Source organism: Psittacula echo (assembly GCF_963264785.1).
Source record: "Psittacula echo genome assembly, chromosome: 6".
NCBI classification, from domain to species: Eukaryota; Metazoa; Chordata; class Aves; order Psittaciformes; family Psittacidae; genus Psittacula; species Psittacula echo.
In genome coordinates, this window is record NC_137743.1 from 23,837,147 (window position 1) to 23,857,205 (window position 20,059).

The 20,059-nt window shown below is 60.1% G+C and overlaps 1 protein-coding gene across 1 annotated transcript in view; it reads left to right on the forward strand.

Annotated features, from left to right (window-relative positions):
- Window positions 1–14,748, forward strand: part of NHEJ1 (non-homologous end joining factor 1) — a gene marked incomplete at both ends in the record, with an annotated part of 42,909 nt that extends 28,161 nt beyond the window's left edge. The window contains 3 exons of the mRNA XM_080620556.1: window positions 13,912–14,029; window positions 14,273–14,376; window positions 14,668–14,748. Of these exons, the coding sequence (XP_080476682.1) occupies window positions 13,912–14,029; window positions 14,273–14,376; window positions 14,668–14,748 (303 nt within the window). The remainder of the gene's footprint in view (window positions 1–13,911; window positions 14,030–14,272; window positions 14,377–14,667) is intronic.
- Window positions 14,749–20,059: the final 5,311 nt, after the last annotated feature.

Here is a 20,059-nt window from a genome sequence, read left to right on the forward strand (position 1 = left end):
TGGCTGCTGGAGTTTTCCCAGCAGCTTGGGGGCAGGAAGGGGAGAACACAGTTGGGGAGAGGCGGGAGGACAGAGCCCACCATCCCCACAGCGCGGCTGTTGGGGCTCCGTGTTTTGCATCCTGCCTTGTGGGCGCTGAAGTTTGGTTTCCTTTCCTGTGCTCTTTTCCTCGCCAGGCCCCGGGGCTGCCGACTGACCTCAAAGGGAAAAGCGGGCTGCGAGGGACAGCGGCGGGGACGGGCAGGGGTAAACACGGGGCTGGGACCGGCCAGGCGGTGGGTGATGGTGGAGGTGAAGTCATGCTGTGACGTCAGCCCTGCGGCTTTGGGGACAGCCGTGGTTAGGCTGCTCAAGGAGGGGCGGCTGTTTTCCTGCAGATCCGCCGCTCGCTCCTGGTGCCCGTCTAACTTATAAACTTTAATGGCCAGTTTAAAAGGTTCCTGCCATGGGCACCTTGTTGACAGTTTTAGATTTTTAATTTGGAAACTTTCCCCTCTGTGGTCGCTGGAGGAAGGACTTGGGTCCGCTCAGGGCCAGTCATCAGGACACGCGGGTGCCAAAAAGACAGTCCAGAAGGGCTCTGTTCCCATCACTGGTGTCCGGGCAGGGTCGGCCACGGCAGCACCCAGGAGGGCAGTGGCACGTGTGCTATGCATGGGGCAGACGAGCTGGAGGAGCCACCCCGTCCCCTTTCTCTGCCACATGTTGGTGGTATGAATTTAGCTGGGGCAGAGCCAGCAGCAGCCACATCATGGTCCCACTCCCCTGCCGGGAGGTCACCACTGCTCTGTGTGCTGTGTGCGCTGTGTGTGCGACATCCTCATGCCGCAGCCCTTGGGAAGTGCTGGGAGCCCCCACACCTCTGTTTAGGGGGGTGAGGAGGCAAAGGGCTATGGCCACATTGGCTCCCCTAGCTGCAAGGGTCCTCATCTCCACTGTCATAGTGTGACCTGGTGCTTGCCAGGCTTGTCCCTCGGCTGTCACCTCCACCGCAGTGGTTGTCCTGCCCCATGGGGCTGCAGGAGCCTATGCTCCAGGAACCACTGGAGGGGTCTGCCTTGTCCCCTGCCCTGGGACCCCTCAGCCATGTCACAGGGGTGCTGGCATCTCTCCCAGTGGCTTGCTCTTGCCAGTCTGCAGCTGGCAGAGCTGGGATCAGGCTCAGAGCCATGCCTGCACATGCTGCTTGGCAGGAGAAGAGAACGCAGGGCTGGCACTTTGGGAGACACTGGAGGCATGGCACTGCTGCCCACCTTCCCTGAAGCCCTTCAGCAGCCCCAGCGAGCTGTGGGTTGGCAGAATCATGCTTCACCAGTGCAAGCTCATCTTTCCTCTGCCTGCAGTGACTCAAGAGGCCTTTGCAAATGCCCAGGAGGTGCTGGGTGCTGGGACATAAGGCCAAGGCCTGACAGCTTCCCACGCAACAAGGAAACCAGCCTACAAACTTGAGGGAAGCCTCTCCACAGCCTTTCCACTCAGCCCTGGAGAGAGCAGGGACATCTTCCCCCAGCCCAGCCACAGCTGCCCGGACAGTGGGGCTCCAAGGAGTGACCATGGCTTGGCTGGCTCTCCTCTTGTCATCAGACTGGCGTGGTGGGACTGGTTCATTCATTCCTGCTGTACATGCCGGCTGTCTGAGTGTGTTTGCATGCATCCAGCGCAGGCTGATGTGGCCATGCTGTGAGACCCAGCTGAGAGAGCCCACCCTAGAGCATCTTAGCTATCAGGTGGGTCCGGAACCATTTTCAGAGCCCGGTGGTGATCTACGGAGCTGCACGGCAGACAAGAGGGCTGGCTTGGCAGAAGTCTGCACCCCAGGGGTTGAACTCCCCCAGGGTGGGCACCCGGAGCACTATAAATAGCGTGTGGAGCCGAGGCGTGTCCCTGGTTTACCAGCGCTTTCATACCATGGCTTTCAAGTGGTTCCCCTGCCTCTTCCCAAAGAGCCAGTGGCACATGTGTGCTCAGCGCCGGCCGGCGGGCTGCCTCCGGTGCTGTGCCATGTGCTCTGCAGCCGCTGGAGCTGGTGCCGCTTGCCAGCCCCGGCACAGCCCTGCCTCTGCCAGCCCTGTAATTGATTCCTGCTCTCCTGCACCGGAGCAGGCTGCACATGTGCAGCCTGGACAGAGGCAGCGGCTGCGGGTACCATCTTCAGGAGCCAGCCTGGGCAGGGCAAGTAGCAGCCCTTGCCTCGGCTCTGATGTCTAACTTGAGAGCTGCCCTTTGAGTTTCCAGGTGTTCAAAGAGGTTCTCTCTTGGCTCCTGGAGGCAAGGGATTTGGGGAGATGCTGCTCACCCTGGTTTGGGGCTGCTGGAGGAGCTGGGTTTGTTGTGGAGCAAAGAAACAGCTCCCCCAGTATCACTGTTGTGTCTGCCAGAGACAGACTCATGTTTTGAGACGATGGCAGATAGCAGCAGTGCAGAGGGGGCTGTAAAGATGCCCTATTCCCCTGAGGCTGTGGAAGGACCTGGCTGGGGAGGGAGAAGGTTGTCCTGGACAGTGCTCCAGCAGCTATGGAAATTGGGCTCCAGTCAGCCAGCAGCCCCACCAAAGGCTGGGGTCTGGCAAGGGGGGGCAGCATCAGGAGCCAGTATGGTCCAGCTTGCTGAGTCCTCTCATGTCTTTAAAGCTGGCAAAGAGCAGGGCCATGGGGATGGCAGGGATTTAAGTTGCAGAGAAGGATTTCCTAGCCTGGCACCGTACAGAGGACAATATACTGGAGCATGTTATTACAAAGGTTAAAGATAAACCAATTTTTAGACTGGAAGGTGATGGTGGTCCAGGAGAGCATGACTGCAAATAGATGAGGTTTGACACAATCACAGTGGAGCTGCAGACACCCTGGGTACCTTGTTTTCCAGTGCTGCTGCTGACAGATAGTGGTGCATGGAAGAAAACGCCTAGAAAAATAGGGATGAGGCTTTTAAAATACCCTGTATTTAGCCAAAGGGCATGGTTTTGCTGTCTGGAGATGGCAAGGGGTGGGTGAACCCTTTGGAGCAAGGCAAGTCCAAATGGAAAGAGGAGTGTGACAAGTAGGCAGGGGGCTGGAAAAAAGTAGCATGTGACAGAGGCCTTTGCTCATTGTTGCCCATGGGGGAGCAGTGGGGCTTGGAGCATCATGCTCCCTGCCTTTGAAAACGAGGAGCAACTTGTGCTGCAGTGGCCAAACCTGCCAGGACAGAGATGGATGGGGCTGCAGCAGCAAGGGGACATCTGCTAGCCTGGGCAGAGGGATGTAGCATGGGGCAGGGTCGGGGCAATGGCTCCCAGCCCCCACAGCCCTCTGTGCCCCCCCATACAGCACCACAGGAACTCCATCCCTCTCTCCAAGGGCTGAGAGGGCGAAGGTGCCCTGACAGAGTGTTTTATTAGCAGCAGGTGCCTGAAATCCATCCCATGGCCCAGCAATTCCTCCCCTCACCTGGAGATGAACCCGGCTGGGGGGCACGGCTGTGCTGGGTCAGGCTGCACCGGTGCCAGGATTCCCCTGAAGTAACCAGAGCGGCTCCCGGGCAGTCAGATGGGATGAGATGGTCCTGCCCTGGGCGACAGGCGTGTAATGCCTGATTTCACAGCACCGTCGTGCTCTGTTTGCTCGTGGCAATGATCTCTCCTGCCCTGGCCGGCTCCAGCCCCCAGCCAGACCCCGACCTGCAGCTCTGTCAGCTGGGATTAGATACAAGATTTAGGCTAAAACCTCTTTGCTCCTGGCTGAAGCAATGACAGAGGGGTGAAAGCCTGGCTCATCACCTCTGGAGATGGAGCTCTTGTCCTGCCCTCCAGCCTCTGTGTGGCAGCTCCCAGACCTGCTGTCAGAGGTGGGGATGGAGCATCTTGGCTCCTGCCCTGCAGCTAGCACTGGGGCTTTGCCAGTGTCATGGCACTGCCATGGCTGAGGAGCAAACTCCATGCAGAAGAGGAGGAAGGCAGAGCCTCCCCCCATCTCTCTGACTCTGAGGTGGTCCATGAGATGGGCAGAGGTCTCTCGGCCATCTGCAGCAAAGGGGATGCTCGTGAGGGGAGGAGGTTGAGGAACACGAGTGATCCATGCAGAAAGGCTGTCCCTTTTTCTACCTGCAGCCCCGCTCTCAAAGTGCTCCTTGTGCCCAAACAGCTCATTCCAGCAAAGCCACGGCTGGAGGAGCTGTGGGGTAGATGAAGCTGCCAGCCCCCTGCCCTCAGCTACTCCAAGCAAGGGGCTAGGGTGGTTTGACAGCAAATGAGCAGCAATGACCTGCGGGATGGCTGAAGCTGGCTGCCTGGTGCAGCGAGTGACAGGGGGTGGCAGAGCATCATCCATGCAGCAGCCAGGGGTGCTGTGGCACCACGGCAAACACCAACCCTGGACTGGCAGGAGCACTGTATCTGCACCTTCCTCTTGCACGGTGTTGTGCCCAGGCTGAGGATACTCATCAGCTCCTCATGGGGTGCTACCCCTTCATGTCCCTGTAAGCTTGTCCTCTCCCAGAATGTCTCTTCCTGCTCGTCTCCTCGGACCCTGGCTTTGTTGGCTGAGCTCATTTAGCTTTGACAAAGTTCATAGCACGCTGGAATGCAGAATGGCTGCTGGCCTCTCTCCAGCCTAAACATCCCCACCCCGTGGTGCGACAGGAGCTGATAAGGGTGAGTGCTGCAGTGGGCAGGTATCCTGTGCCCAGCCTCCGACCTTACAGCCACACGACCTTGAAGGCTGTCATTTATCTCACGCACGTGCGTGTGTGTGTGTATGTGTGTTCAAGCTGTCTCCCATCCCCAAGAAATGCTTCAGCGTCTCTGGCTCTCTCTCTGGGCCAAACCCACATGCACGTTGCCCGAGACCGACTTCGAACAGGCTCCTTTGATGAGCAGGGCTTAAATATATATTTGGCATTCCAGCGGCAGCGTGCCGAGCGCGGCCGAGGGTGTGAAAGTGTTTGCTTGACAAACTCGGGGGGCTCTCACCTCTCTGCCGGCCCTGGGGAATTGCAGGACAGAAATGTCAAGGAATTTTTCACCTCTCTGTTTTGTGTTTTTATTTTGTTTTCCTTCTGCGAGTGCATTTTTAGCTCTGGTGAAAAGTGCCTGATTGATGGTCACAGAAACTGAGTCCCCTCTCTTCTCTGGGACAGGGGCAGCGGGAGCAAACATCCCACCCTGGTCCCAAGGAAGAGAGGGAATGGCCCTGCGAGCCTTGTGCTGACCTGGGGGCTCCTGTCTCCTCTCTGCTGGCCCTGTTTCCTCCATGCTGTCATGGATGGATTTGGGTACCAGGAGGATGGAGATGCCCCACATCCTACATGTCCCAGGCTGTGATCTGCTCAGAGCCAGCCCTTTTGCCTCTGTCTGCAGAGGGCAGCGGGGTCTCAGTCACACGGTCCTTTGTCACCACTCACCTGGCCCCAAAAGCCCTCTGCCCCAACACATGCTGTGGAGGCACCCATGCCCACTGCTCCACAGAGGATTTCCCTGCCCACATCCCCATGTGCTGGGGAACCAGCTTGGGGTACATGCTGGCCCCCAGGCACCTTTGGGGAAGTGGAGAGGTCTTCTCATCTTGCACCTGTGCAGGGGGAGATGGAGCAAGTGGAGCAGGAGAGTGTCTCTGTAGGCAAGCTGCAGGTGGACAGGAGGATGCTTGCAGCCTCCTAAAATGGCGCATGGGATGCACCAGGGCATGAAATCAAAACCATCCTGATCTTCCCGTGCCACTCGGCTCCTTCTGGGCTGCAGCCAGCAATGGAGCAGGGGAGGCAGCTCCTTCACCAGTTCCCAGGCGATGCAGAATCCATGGTGGGGCAGGGGTGTGCAGGGCACAGAGCTAGGACTCTGGGTTTGGATGGGAGGCCAGAGGTGTCTCCTGTGCGGGGAGGAACAGGAAGGCAGAGCCTCCCCATCACATCCATCTGCGCCCATGGGAAATGGGGAGGGAAGGCCCTGGGCAGCAGATTTGGTTTCAGAGCCTATGTCTGCAGTGCCCGCCAGAGCAGGAGAGATCCCGGCTGGCTCTTGGGGAGGGGGCCAGGGGGCTGCGTCTGTGTGTTCCCAGCTGTCCCTAACGTAATCCCTCACGAAAGAGAATCCGCTGCCCTGCTGCATCCCCTTCTGGTGTTGTCTGGTGGCAGCTCTGCCTGGCCCCAAATCACATGCCACTCCCAGCTTGATGGAGCACCATGGAAATGGGGGTGCTGTCCCCTGAGCCATTAGAGAGAGAGGATCATGAGTCTGGGGTATGTGGAGCAGGGGTCTGGACTCTGGAGACTGCAGAGCAGGGATTAAGATGCTGAGAGTCTACAGGGTGAGGCTCGATGCTCTGGGGACTGCAGAGTAGGAGGTGATCCCCAGGGGTACCAATTTGGTTCAGTGATTAGGCTGCTGTGAACTGTAGATGCTGAGAAAGGGATACAGGGGGACTGTGGAGTAGGGATGGAGACCCTGGAGGGGCTGCACGGCAAGGGCAGGCTCTGTGCCCAGGGCAAGGGCAGGCTTGGCCTGGGCTCCCCGAGGTTTCCTTCCTGGCCCACTGAAGAATCGCTGGCTTGTCTGGTGGAGCATGGACCTGTGGATTTCCTGGGCAGCAAGTTCCTTTCATGTGGCCACTGGCAAATTCTCATTACATCACCAGGGGCTGCTCCTCCCGAAGACAAACCCAGTGCTTTTTAGGGGTTTGCCACCACGCCTCCCCCCCCCAGCCTGTGTGTTTTGGCGAGGGGACCCGGGGAACCTCGTCCAAGAGCAGCTGCTCTGGCAGGGAGATGGCACGCAGACCCAGTGGGCGGGGGGGGGGGCCAGTGCGTTGCCCTTCCCCCCCCCCCCGCCCCTCGCTACTGAGTAAACATGGGCTGGCCAGGGCTGGAGGGGGCTTTTCCAGGCTGGACCACACCCCGAGGGGCTATTTTTTGCCATGAATGAAGGGGCTGTGTGCTTGCAGAGCAGCCTGGCCTCCTGCCGCCGCTGCCGTGCATGGACAGCCTGCCTGACACTCAATCCTGCTGCCTGGCTGGGGACCAACATCTGCACTGAGCAGCTGGGCACTGCCTGGGGACACCTGGGCACCCGGCACAGCTGGGCACTGCCTGGGGACACCTGAGCACCCCACACAGCTGGGCACTGCCTGGGTGACACAGGCTGCTGGGGCAGTTCCCAGGGGCTGGGAAACACAGGCTGTCGCAGAGCAAGGGGAGGTGACGGTGACACGATGGCTGTGCCAGCAGCAGTGCAGGGCTGCTAGGGCATGTCAGACCCAGCCCTGCCTGAGCCAGCCATGGGCGAGCCCTGCTGACCCCCTGCTTCCTGCTGCAGTTTCGAGTGACAAAGGGGCAGTGTCCCCAGGGGCTGCCCCTGCGGCTGCACCCCTGCTTGGGAGGAACTGCAAAGCTGCCAGGGTGGAGCGGCCGCCTGCCTCTGGCTCATCCCGATCCTGAACGCACCCAGATTCCCCCCAAAGCCCCTAATCCTGCCTGGCTCTGTCCCAGCTTCCGCTCTGAGCACTGTCAGCTAATCCCTTTTGTGTCGGCTTTAGAGATGCACTGGGTGCACCTGTGCGCTGTGCAGCATCCCTATGGGTCTCCCCCATCACCCCAGGTTTCACTTCTCAAGGTGTCTGCAGGGTACTCTTCCAGACCCCAGCCCTGACCCACACTGTTGCCTCTGCCAGCCTCCCTGCCCCATGGTTCCCAGCAATCCAAATGTGTTTGTGCCCGTCAATGAGTGGCCTCTCCTCACTGGGTGGAGGCAGGGTGCTGGATCCCACCCCTCACTGTTCCTTATCACCACACAGCATCCTTGTGATTCACCAGGTGTGGCTCCTTTTCCATCACCCCACTTTGCAGGAAGTTTCCCGGCCAGCCCCCCGCAAGCCCTGTGCAATAATAACAAGCTGGGATGAGCTGGCTGGGCTTCCTGAGCAACCCTACAATAATAAACCAGAGCAATGTGTCCAGTTTTCCTGGACAGACAATAAACAACCCACATGAGCTGGCACACTTTGCAGTGGAACCCGACAATAATAAACCTGGGTGATGTGTCCATATTCACCGAGCCACCCTACAATAACAAGGCAGTATAAGCCACCCAGCTTCCTCGCACAGAAGAGGGTTCCATGAGCTGTGCCTCAGGGACAGGAGGGACCCTGGCCACCAAGTCTCCATGCCTTCTGCTCTTGGGCTTGCCCAGGCCCTCCCTTGCCTGCACTGGCCCATGGAGAACGTGCCCCGTGTCAGTGGTGGGGTAGGTTGGCAAAGGTGATGCCCACAGGTGCCATCAGCCTCTGTCTCTGCCTTACTGAAGACAGCAGCAAGTCCTCACAAGTCCTGGTGTGCTGAGACCTGCTGCTCTTCAGGGCATCCTCCTTGCCCCGCTCCCTTTCAAACTGGCATCCAACACCAGCTACCCCAGATGCTCTCCTGCTGTTGCCCCACAGCCTGCTGGATGAGAGGACAAATGCCCATGGTCAGGGTGAAGCTGGAGGTGTCATCCTATTCCCAGCCATGCCCAGGTTCTTGCAGGGTCACCCAGACAGGGAGGCAAAGCTGCGCTGCTGGACCCCACTCTTTTTCAGGGAGTTTGTTGGCACTTGGGCAGCAGGAGGGCTCAGATGCCTGTGGCTTTTTTGCTGGCAGGATGTTGGAATGGCCTCTTTCCAAGTGCGATGGAGTAGGAGCTAGAGCCCCTCGACCCCCGGCCCTCTGCCAAGCCCCAGGCTGCTCCTGGTGGGCTGGTCCTCACGTGGCTGGGGAGGAGATGCTGCAACGTCCTGCCCTACCTCTGCACTGCCACTGACCTTTCCTTCCCTGGGATTCATCCCTGGGAGCTGGAAGGAGCAGCAGGTGGGCAGGGAAGGGCCAGGACCTCTCCCTGCATCCCTACATGGGGGAGAACCCACATCCAGTGCAGCGCAGCCGCAGCACAATGCAGAGGCCCCTCTGCCACCGCACCCCTCTGCTCAGTGTCTACGAGCAAAGCTGTAACCCAAGCCGTGAAAACAGCACAAGGAGGAAAGAAAAGGGTATTGAGCAGCGGGGCTGCTGCGGTCGCCGGCCAGCATAGACTGCTGGTTGTTAAGCGAGTGCCTCGCTTGCAAAGGCTGCCTTGATGAAGTGTGAGACAGCACTTACAGAGAGACACGGGCAGGCATTCTCGCTCCATCTTCCGCTCACAGTGCCGCTCTTTATGCGCCTGACATTTGCGTGCTGGAAAGGCCCCGAAAAACAGGAGGAAAGGAAAACACTGCCTGCAGCAGGGCCAGAGTGGCGCTGGGAGGAGTGTTGTGCCGTGCTGTGCCATGTTGGGCTGGGCTGGGCTGGGCTGCTCCATCCCGGCCTCACCGCCAGCTCTTCCTCGAGTGACCCCTTCACCTCTCGGCAGCTCTTGGGCTGCCTTCCCTTGCCGGCACTGCCGCTTCCTGCCAGGTGTGCTCAGCCTGGCTCCCTGCCTGGGAAGCCCAGGCCATCCTGCCCCTGCCTGCTCCCTGGGCGGGCTGGCAGCACTGCCAGCTCTCCTCGCTGCTGCGGTGTGTCCCCAGGGCCGTGCGTGGTAGGGGGTGATGGGGACAGTGCGAGATCAGGGCAGGTCCCTCAAACATCCACTGCTGGGATACGCAGGGCCTCAGGGACTGCTGCAGCAGTGTACAAGCAGATCCAAGGGCCAGGGGGGCTGGGAAAGGGTATCAGTGGTCAGTGTGAGACAGCTCAGGGTGCTCTGGGGCAGCTCTGCCCCTAAGAGGGATGGTCACTGCCCCACCAGGGGGCTGGGGTGGGAAGCCTGGCCGATGCTGATGCTTCCCCCTGCTCCATCCCAGGGGAATTAGCTGCCCCTTTTCCTGACCTCAGTCCAAGCTGGAAATGAGCAGTTCAACCCCCTCTATCTCTATCCTTCTGCAGGCAAATCCTGGGGGATCCCTTGGTCTGGAGGTGTTTGCAAAGGCTGGGTGAGTGGCTAGCACAGATCAGTGCTCATGTACGCAGATCTTGGGCTTGATCCCTCCCCAGCCTGACCGACACTGGCATAGCTATAGGCAGAGATGCCCAGCGACCATCCAGCAAGCCATGCCAGCCCCATTCCCATGAGCATGTACAAAGCAGGGAAGAGCACTGAGGACAGCCTGGCCACAAGGCACAGGAACGCCCCAGCCATGGAGCCCTTCCCCAGCTGCAGCATTGCCAGGCTTCGCCCATGCCAGCGCAGCAGCGGCCGTGCCCATCGATGGAGAGCTGATGTGCCATTCCTGGGTCACAACTCCAGCACGCCGCTTCTGCGGAGCCCACTGGCAGGGGGAGCCCAGAGAAGCCATGCCCCCCCCCCCAGCCAACACCCCTTGGCTCCCAGCCCCAACAGGAATTATTAAGTGTGCCTCAGTGGAGCATGTGCTGAGGCCGGCCATGGGAATGTGGGCAGATCTGACATACAAGCCACAGCAGCCAGGCTGTAATTTCCAAACAGGCCCCATTTGCTCTGTTTTCCAGTTAAAAATATATTAAAAAATAGGAATGTGGGGTTTGTAGTGAAGAAAGCTGGTAACCGCTTCGAGCGTCTGGTGTGATAATGAAAGGGTCAGTCCCCAGCTTTGAGCACGACCGATTTAGACTCTGGTGCTTGGCACCGGCGCAGGGGCCCAGCACACCCAGGCTGCCTGCAAACCCTGCCCAGGACAAGGTGATGCTTCTGCAGCAGTGGCACGCTGCTGGCCTGGGTGACATGCCCCTCCTGCTCACGCTGTCAAGAGGACATCCAAATTGCCATCACTTGTGGCCTTTTGAGAAGGGAGTCTGGGCAGGTGCAGGGGAAGGCAGGATGCATGGGTGATGGATGCTGTATGCTGCCCACCACTAGCCCTGCCAGCCCCCTCCCCACTGGGATACCGCACATAGCAGAGCTCTCCAGGATGGGGGGCAGTGAGTGAGGCTGCAGCCCAGCTCTCTGTGACTGCTCCCACCACTACAGGGCTGCTGGCGAGTGTGGCTTTTCCCCCTTCACCAGGCAGCCCCCCCCGGCTGGGCTAATCGTAGCTCAGGCTGTGCTACAGAGCCTCCCACACTGCTGTCGCAGCCTTGAGTCACTCCTGATACGGTGGCATCCTGCTTGGCCTTGTGGCCAGGTAGTCATAACACACGGGCAAGCTGTGCCAGCTCCCTGGGCATTGCTCCTGTGTGTCAGCTTTCTGCTTGGGCTGCTCCGCAGACCTCAGGCATCATGTTTATCCTGGAGATGGGTAATCAGAGAAAAACAAGTGACTGGAGGCCAGGGCTGATGTTGCAGTGGAACAAGAAATTGGCTGCATCAGGGTTCAGCACAGGGATGTGCTGGGGCAGTAGGGCAAGGTGGGAGGGGAAACTGACAGGTACTCGGGGCTTGTCCCCCACTCAGCCCCTTCTGGGGACACCTCCTTGTCCCTCTCAGCCTCCGGGGCCATCAGGTGGCCGGTGGCTGGCACAGCACGCTCCGCTCCCTGCTGAGTCAGGGCTCTGCAGGGAAACACTTCCAGCTCTGGTTATAACCCCATTTCCTACTGGGGCTGTGAAGTGCGGCCCTCCCATCCCCGGTGTAGATCAGCTCCGGCAGCCCGGTGGCTCTGAGCCTGCCGGAAAGGGCAGCGCCAGGAGGTGGCCAGTGTCTCCCAAATTCCACCCTGGGCTTGCCAGAGCTGGACTCTTCCCAGAGGCATAGGCACCTGGCATCCTGCACCCGCAAAGCCCTGTGCCACCGAGGATGCCCATTCCTCTCCCAGTGCCTCCTCAGGGTGCCACCCCAGCGTCTGTGCATGTACCAGTCTCAGGGATACTGGGCTGTTGCAAGCACAGCTGGCACTCCACAACACTGCCCCATCCCCAGGGACACCATGGGGACATTGTGCTGGCTCTGGGCAGCTGCTGCTGAGCACCGAGACAGCAGCTGTGGATCCTTGCTTGGATGCTTGCTTGGATCCTTGCTTGGATGCTGGGAAGAGGAGCAACCTGAAAAGCCATGGGGCCCAGGGCATGTCCCAGGTGCCATCCTGCCCTGCAGCCCACATCCTGGCTGGGGTGTGCAGCACCCTACGCCTGGGTACACAGGCTACCCTATCTCCCTGGCACTCCCCAGGGCCCCCTTGGTGGCAGGGAAAGCGGGTAGGCAGAAGGGTAGTGGCACCCAGGGCTCGGTGTTTCCACAGGGGACTTTCCTGCCCTCCTGGGGCATTGACCCATGCAGTGCTATCATCTAGTACACTTTGCTCACTCCACCACCATTCCTCGCTTTCCTGGGAACTGCTGTTTGCTTTTCTGTGAGTTATGGCTCCAGCTTCTGCCTTTGATCTGGGCTGTGTTGGCCACCCGTTGCCAGCCCCTCACCTGCCTTTGAAGTGCAGTCGCCTTCCCAGCCTCAGATGCTGCTTTTGCAACTTTCAGGTGCAACCTATGGGGCGAGACACCCAGGGCCAGAGCGTCCTCAGGGTGTGCCAGGTCTTCAGCATCCCTCCTTCTCCCTGGCACCTTGTGGTGGGCCAGGCAAGGAGGCACTGCAAGGTGTGTTTGCCCAGTGGCCTGCAATCCTGGGGATGCTGGCAGCATCCTGGGCCCAGAGCATCACTCCCTCCTGTGGCACAGAAGCTGGCCAAAAAGCAGACACTGTTGCGTGTCCTACGGCTGAGGGGCCTTTCATGCCCACAGGTCCAGCAGGAGGTATGGGACCCAGCAAAAGGGACCTTTCTGGGCACCATCCACCCCACCCTGCCACCAGCCCTGCCCTCTCTCCCATCTGGCAGGTAGCAGCAAGGGGGCCCAGCCTGCCCTTTCTGACACAGGAAAGCTGGGGCCAGGTTTGGACTCTGGCCTTGAGCAGGTCTCAGCGTCGATGTCCCCTCCCCACTCCCCCGGCCCAGAGAGGATCCAGCCTTATCTGTTACACTTTGTTCCCCTGCTGTCTGGGTGTGGAGCAGAGCAGAGATTAGTGCGCAGACCTTTGACGCACACGCACACACACACACAGAGTACCACACAACCAGCCACGCATGCACCCAGAGCCATGCTCCTCTATGCAGAGCTGTGCTTGCAGTCCCCCTGCATGCAGACACGCTCACGCTCACCTGCATGTGTGCACACATGCCCTGCTCCTCCCACCCCGGTGCAGCCACCCCCTCCAGGGCACACACACATTTCCCTGTCCCTGCACGTGTTTGAAGCTATGTGCTGCATTATGTTCCCAGTGGGGGGGTGGCACTTGCCCGACTTCCCAGCCTCCCCATCGTGCTAGCCAAGGTCCCCCGTGCACATCGGCATGGCCCAGACTGTGAGGCTGGTATCCTGCAGCCCTGGCAGAAGGAGGGGGGCTTCCCTGCATCAAGCCTGGATAGAGCAAAAAGGTGTGCAGGGAGGCAGGAGCTACTCTGGTAGGCTGAGACCTGAGCATCCTTCATCTCACTATCACATCGCCTTCACTCGCCATGGAGCCACCAGGGATGCTTGCGCTGCCTGCATAGACGTCTCTGGAGGCAGCTGTGACAGGCAGGGCCTCCCTGTCCACACCTCATGCCGAGGTCCTGCCCCTGCCCAAGGCTCATTGGCCTTACTGGCGAGCTGTGACCCCTGTGCTGTTCCAGCCAGGGAAGCCGAAGCCCTTCCCTTGCGATCTTATCTCGGGTGCTTGATGAATGACTCGCAAGCCTCGGCTGTCAGCCTTGGGATAGGAAGGCAGCCCAATGGCCGGAGCGGGTAGGCACATGTGTGCACACGCATGTGTTCGTGTGTGCATGGCTGGGGAGCAGCCACAGCCTGCTCAGTGCCAGAGCTGGCCCCGCAAGCCATGCTGTGGTCCTTGGGGTGAAGCAGATGGATCCCAGTGGGCAGACGGATGCATGGCCCCTTCTCTGCCCCATCATGGCAGGGTGTCCTGTAGGAAGTGGCTCCTGGCAGGTGATTTCCTGGCAGGCTGATAATGCCTCTGTTCTTTCCCTGTAGAGCCTGCCCCAGATCTGCAGTGCTGGAGAAGGGCAGGCATTCACCTCCACTCTGCAGCAGCTCTACATGGCAGTGACACAGCAGGAGGCCAAGCAAGCTCAGAAACGGCAGCACTCAGGTGAGGAGCTCCTTGGCTGTGGGATGGGGAGTGCGTGAAGCACTGGTCTCCACTGTGGCTGAGCCCCCAATCCCCTGGGAATGGGAGTGGGTTCCTGGGTGCAGCTCACCCCATGCAGCAGTCTTCCCGTTTGCTTTCCCCCATGGGCTGAGCTCCACACACAGGCACCGTTCCTGGTGGGAGGGTTTGGCCCCATGCTCTCTTATCTCAATCCTAAATTGCATCTCTTTCTGCTGGTACCAGAGGATGCTGAGGAACCGGCACCTCCTGCAGAAACCACAGGGCATCCCCATCCACCACCTCCATCCCAGGAAGATGAAACAGCATCTTCCAGTGAGGGAATCACAGTGAGTACAGCTCTAGAAATAGCCTCTGCATTCCAATGGCAGGATGAGGCCTGCACCTCCCTTCCCCCCTCACACCCCAGCCCCATGCTTTTCCAGGATGAGCCAGGGCGTCTCTGCTTGGTTCCTAGCACGTTGTACCCCATGCACCCTAGCTGGGGACCTTGTGGTTGCACATGTGTATGATTTGCACTTCCCCACATTGATAACAGGAGTGTCACTGCTTGCACACATGCACTCATCCTGTGTGACCCCCGGGGGGGGAGACTGACAGTGCCTCCCCTTTGCTTCCAGCCGACCTCCTCCCCAGCTCAAAAGCCTCGGCTGCCTGTGGCCAAGACCAAGCCAAAGAAGGCGAAAGGGCTCTTCAGCTGAAGCATCGATGCCATCCACCCTGAAGGTCTCTGCTCCCCCCAGCATCCAAGAGAGGCAGTGCAAAGCACCCATGGGTCCCCTGCATCTCCTGCATCACCTGGCAGACCCTGCCCAGCTCATGGTTCCCTCTCGAGGTGTCTCCAGCCAGGGAGATGGGGCATCGCCTTTCTTCAACCATGTCTCAGGAACCTCTTTTCTACCTCTCTCCTGGTGCAGAGCTTGCTCAGGCTGCCTCGTGGTGGAGCCAGTACTGGCGCAGGGGGCAGTGGGAGGCATGCTGCTGGGTGGGTGTGGGATAGCCGTGCCCTGGCAGGGCTGTGGGGTTTGGCTGCTGTTGGTTTGCAGTAAAGGGCTGTGTCTGGGTGAGATTCCCTCTCCTGCTCTGTCCCACCTCGGCCCGAAGTGTCCAGGCAGGGGTGTAGGCCCGGGTGCTGCTGGGTCCCCCTCAGATCATTCCTGCTGTCCAAGAGCTTGCAGCAGGACAGAGAGGAGACGACAATGGCTCATTGCTGTGGGGATGGACCGCAGCTCCCAGCCCCTGCTGTGCCTCACCCTAAGCACCAGTACATGGGGTGTGCATGAGGGGACTCCCAGATCCTGGGGTACAGCATCCTTGTCCCACGCCAAGGACACACCATGTGCTGGTGCCTGGAACTAGGTGAAGCTCCTGCAGCAGCAGGTTGGCAAAGGCAGCCTGGCTGGGCTGAGAGGCATCCTCCATTTGCAGTAGCTCCCCCAGGGTTAGTGGGCAGGTGATATAGGGGGTTCTGGCCTTCAAGGGGCTGGGGACAACCGAGCCACCCACACACTGAAAGCTCCCAGGCCTGAGAGCAGCCCTGGAACACATTTCAGATGCTCCCTGGAAACAAAGCACCACCTCTGCCCTTCCACACCCAGTCCATCCATCCATCCATCCATCCATCCATCCATCCATCCATCCATTCATCCATTAACCTCTGCTCTCCTTTTCCAGCCATTGTGTCCACAGTGCTTCCTTTGGGGCTGGGATCACATTCCTGTGGCCAGGCAGCACTGCCACGGGCAGGCTGCAGCTCATGGTGCCACTGTCCTGGGGCAGGACCTGTGCCTCTGGCTGACCCGCTCCCTGGGGCTGGGCCAGCAGAGTCCCGCTGCCTGCTCTCCTGGACAGCAAGGGGGAAACAAAAACAACCAGAGCAGCCCTGTGTCTGTAGAAGGGGAATGAAAGGGTCTTTACTGGGCCATGGCCAGCCAGTGCCAGGGCGAGAGCAGCCAGTTGCTTTTCGTATTTCCTCTCTGAGAGAGCAGCATGCAGGGCAAGGTGGGTGGTGAGATGGGGATGCCGTGGGATGGTAGCTTGTGCTGACAGCTGTAGCTATGAATCTTTCTTTCTCCCACCTGACAGCATCTTTTCCTCTCAGATTTGGGTCTGCCTGCCAGGCACTTGCCCCCAGGGAGGGTGCTGTTGGCAGCTCAGGGGGTAGGATCAGGGTAGCAATGGTTCTGCAGCTCTCCATTTCGTATGTCTTCCGTCACCAGGTTTTCCCCTTGTGCAACACGTGGAACCCACCAACCATGTGGGCTCCATCTCCTGGTATGGGAGCTGCTCTGCTCCATGCTGGATCTTGGACTCATGCTGCTCCCCTGTGCATGCAGGTACATGCAGGAGGAGGATTTATTGCCCCAGCAAGGGCACCTGGCTTGTCTGTGTCCTCTGGTGCGGCAGGGACATCATATGGGGGGAGGCACATTCGCATCCCAACTGTGCCAGTGACTGGTGGACTCTACAGGGGAGTGGTTAATGCAAACCAGCACCTGCGCCCCTCAGTCATCCTGGGTACCAACTGCACTTGGGCTGTGCCTCTGCTTCTCCCAGGGGAGCCAGTCCCAGGGATGCTGCAAGGGTGTTGCTCAAGAGCCTTGTTCTGCTGCAGTGTGTCCCCCTATGGAGCCCTGTGGCCCTGTGGCCAAGGGATGGGTGAGCACCCATAAGCAAGGGCTAGGGGTAAAGACTTGCTGCAGGGGCAGATCCTGCTCCACTCACCCTGCTCCCAAGGCAAGGGAATGTGGGCCTGCAAGAGCATGGATGGGGGGAACAAATAAAACCAGGAGAGTGAAGACATCATGAGAAAAAGAGGCCTGCCAATGCCCCCCACGCCACCACAGGGACCCCGGCCCCCAAAACTCCAGCCTGGGGCTGCCACCGGCTCCAGGGAGTGTCACCGCTCATTGTCCCATCCTGTCCTGCTGGGGTCTCCTTCCCTGTCCCCACCCCCTCCTACCTGGAGCCAGCTGGATTTGAGCTCCCGACACACATTAAAGGCCACAAGTTCGGCCTCGGCCTCCATAAATTTGATTCCATAAATATTAGTTTTTGCAGGGTTTAATGAAGCCGTTATGCCGGGCACGGCCCAGCACCCCGACCCGTGCCCTTAATAAGGGCTCTGTGGCCTCGATTAAAGGGACCTTTCAATCGCTGTCAAGTATTTTTAGAAAAGGAAAAGAAAAAAAAAAAAAAAAAAAAAAAAGGAGAGAGAGGAGAAGAAGACGAGAGGAAGGCGGCGAATGGGAGAGGAAAATCCCAAACCCATCCAGCGCAAAAGTGGAGAAATAGCACCACCTAGACTGCGCCGCCCGGCTCCGCCGCTTGCTCGCCGGCCCCGGGCAGCCCTGTGGGGCCTCGTGCCAGCACCGGGCCCCTGCCCCGGGCAGGCCTGGCGGCACAGCGAGGTGTCTGCGGGACGCTGCGCTCCCGCTTGGACGGTGCGCTCAGGGGTGCTGTGCCGGGGAAGGCTGAGGTGCGGAGGAAGGAGGGACTTGGTCACAGTGGGGATGCAGGCAGGAGCAGTGAGTGGTGGCTGGGTATCCCCACGCTGCCTGAGAATAGCAGTGTAGGGGGAGATGCTGTACGATACAGGGATGGATACTGCATCCCTCACACCTCCACTGGAAGGTAATTCCTCCCTGTGACTTAGCGCTGCAGCAGCAAGTGTTCCTTCCCATCAGCTCCCCAAGCAGAAATCCCCTCTCGCCCCTGGTTAGGTGGACACTGTCATAGCCTTCAGCTGCCGCCCCACAGCCCCAGCTCTGGCTGCCCTGTCATGCCTGGGGCTCCTATCTCACTTGGCCCTGTGCGCCACTGGGTTTTGCCTGGCAGGGACACAGGCTGGCGTTGGGAATGCTAGATGGACTCTGCACCCAGTGACAGAACATTGTCACTGCTCGCTGTGGCCAGAGCTGATGCAGGATGCCGGGGCCCCTGACTGGATAGGAGCTGCTGTCACAAACCAACCCAGCTCCCTGTCTGCACCTGTGGGCTTCAATGGGACATGTATGTTGTACCAGTGAAGGTAGGGCTATGCTGCTTGCTGTCAGGCTGGAGCTGATGGGAAAGGGACAGACGTGTGTGATATGCATACTGTGTGCTGGCAGGCTGCAGAGGCTACCTGGAGTTCTGGGTTTGGGTCATTGGCAGCCATGGGCACTTCTCCCTAGGGATGTGCTGCACTCCCCGGACCCAGCACCATCCCAGGTAAACCTGTTCCCCACTCCCTTGTGGCAGTGATGAGCAAGCACAGTGGGAAGCTGGTCTCTTTGCTTTGGTGGGAATATAGAGCACGGAGCACATGAGGACCCTGCAGACCTAGCCCGGGCTCCAATTTTCCTGTGCCAGTGATGCACAGAAAGCTGTGTCCCTTCTGTAGCGCTGGGAAGCCAGGGACAGGGATGGGGAGCACTGCTGTGAGACGTCCCCTCTGCTCTCTCTGCTGATGCCCTCAGGATGCTCCACTGAACAGCTGAAGAGATGTGGAAGTGAGGTGGCCTGGGGCTGCTGGCCAGACCCTTCTGCTCCTCACCAGCCTTCACAGTGGCTCTGGGCACTGTGTGGCCCAAAACAAGTACAAAAACCTGATGGAGTGTAGCTGCTGAGTATGAAAACTTGATAGAGACACCTCTGGCCAACTGCACTTTGCTTGCAGCTCCTGCAAAGGAAATGGTCCACTGGAGCCACTGGATAGTAGCATCCTAAGCTGTGGGTGCTGATAGCTCTCCTCCCTGCATCCCTCTTGCCCAGGCTGCCTGGTGCTGCTGCAGCCAGCACAGCCTTGCAGCCAGAGGTGGACGCCTGGCCAGACTGTTTCAGCCTGGCCTCTGTGTATCCCTGGGAGTGACCTGTGCCCTGTCCCCACTGAAGCAATACCAAGGGGACATCCCTGAGAGAGTTGTGTGCACGCGGGCATCCCAAGGCACTATCTCACCTGGGAAGGTGCTAGGGAGCGAGAGGGTGCAAGCAGAGCCATGCTGGACCCCTCCCCAGCACACAGCTTGGGGAGAACCAGGGGGGCCCAGCAAGCCCTCGCTCCTGAAATCAGGGTGTTGTATTTACTTTCCCCTTTTGGCAGCTAGAAGGGGAAGCCCATCCCAGCCCCTCATTGTTGTCTCAGCGAGTTAATCAGATGCCATAATCCTGTTGTGGAAATATCGGGCCTCCCTGGAAACAATGGGGAGCGAGAATATTGTGGTTAAATTTCAACCAGCTGCCTCCCTGCTCTGTTTGATCCCTGCCCGCAGGCCCGGGCCCCTGGCGAGCAGGCGGCGCGGCAGGGGCCGGAGCCCCGGGGTGCCACCCCGAGCCCACGCCACCACGGGGGAGACCCCGCGGGACTTCCCGGGTGAAGGGGGTGTGCGGTGTGCGGCGGGGCCGGCGCGCCTCGGGGCGGCAGTGGGACTGTCCCTGGGGGCAGGTGGCGGCGGACACCCCCGGCGGGGTGGGCTGCGGGCTGCGGGCCGCGGGGCTCGGCCGGGGGGGGAGGAGGCTGCAGCGGCCCGGGGCAGGTTCCGCGGGGAGGAGGCGAGAGAGGGAGGGCGCTGGGAGGCTGGGACACGGGCAGGGTGCGGTCCTGGCGGTTCCCGGTCCCGGATCTCTTCAATTTCCCCTCTCACTCCTGCTCGAGGAGCTCAGGCAGCGGTGGCTCCGGCTCCGGCTCTAGCCCCGCCACGCTGACCGCCGGGGCGCAAACCGCGGGGGGCTCCAGCAGCGCCGAGCCCCGCGGCCCGCAAACGCCCGCTCGCCTGCCAAAACAAACGGCCCTTCGCTATTTATTGCCGCTGCCGGGCCACGGCAGCTCAGAGCGGGCCGACGCCAGCTCGCCGCACCGGGCAGCCAGAGCGCACCCGCGCCGGGCAGCCGCCGCACCCCGCCGCTGCCGCTACCGGCACCGGCACCTGCCCGCCGCCGGCTGCGCGCCGCATGGGGAGCCCCGGGGCGGGCGGAGGGAGCGGCGGCAGAGCCTAGCGGGGCCCTCGGAGCCGCCGGTCCCCCTTGCCGCCC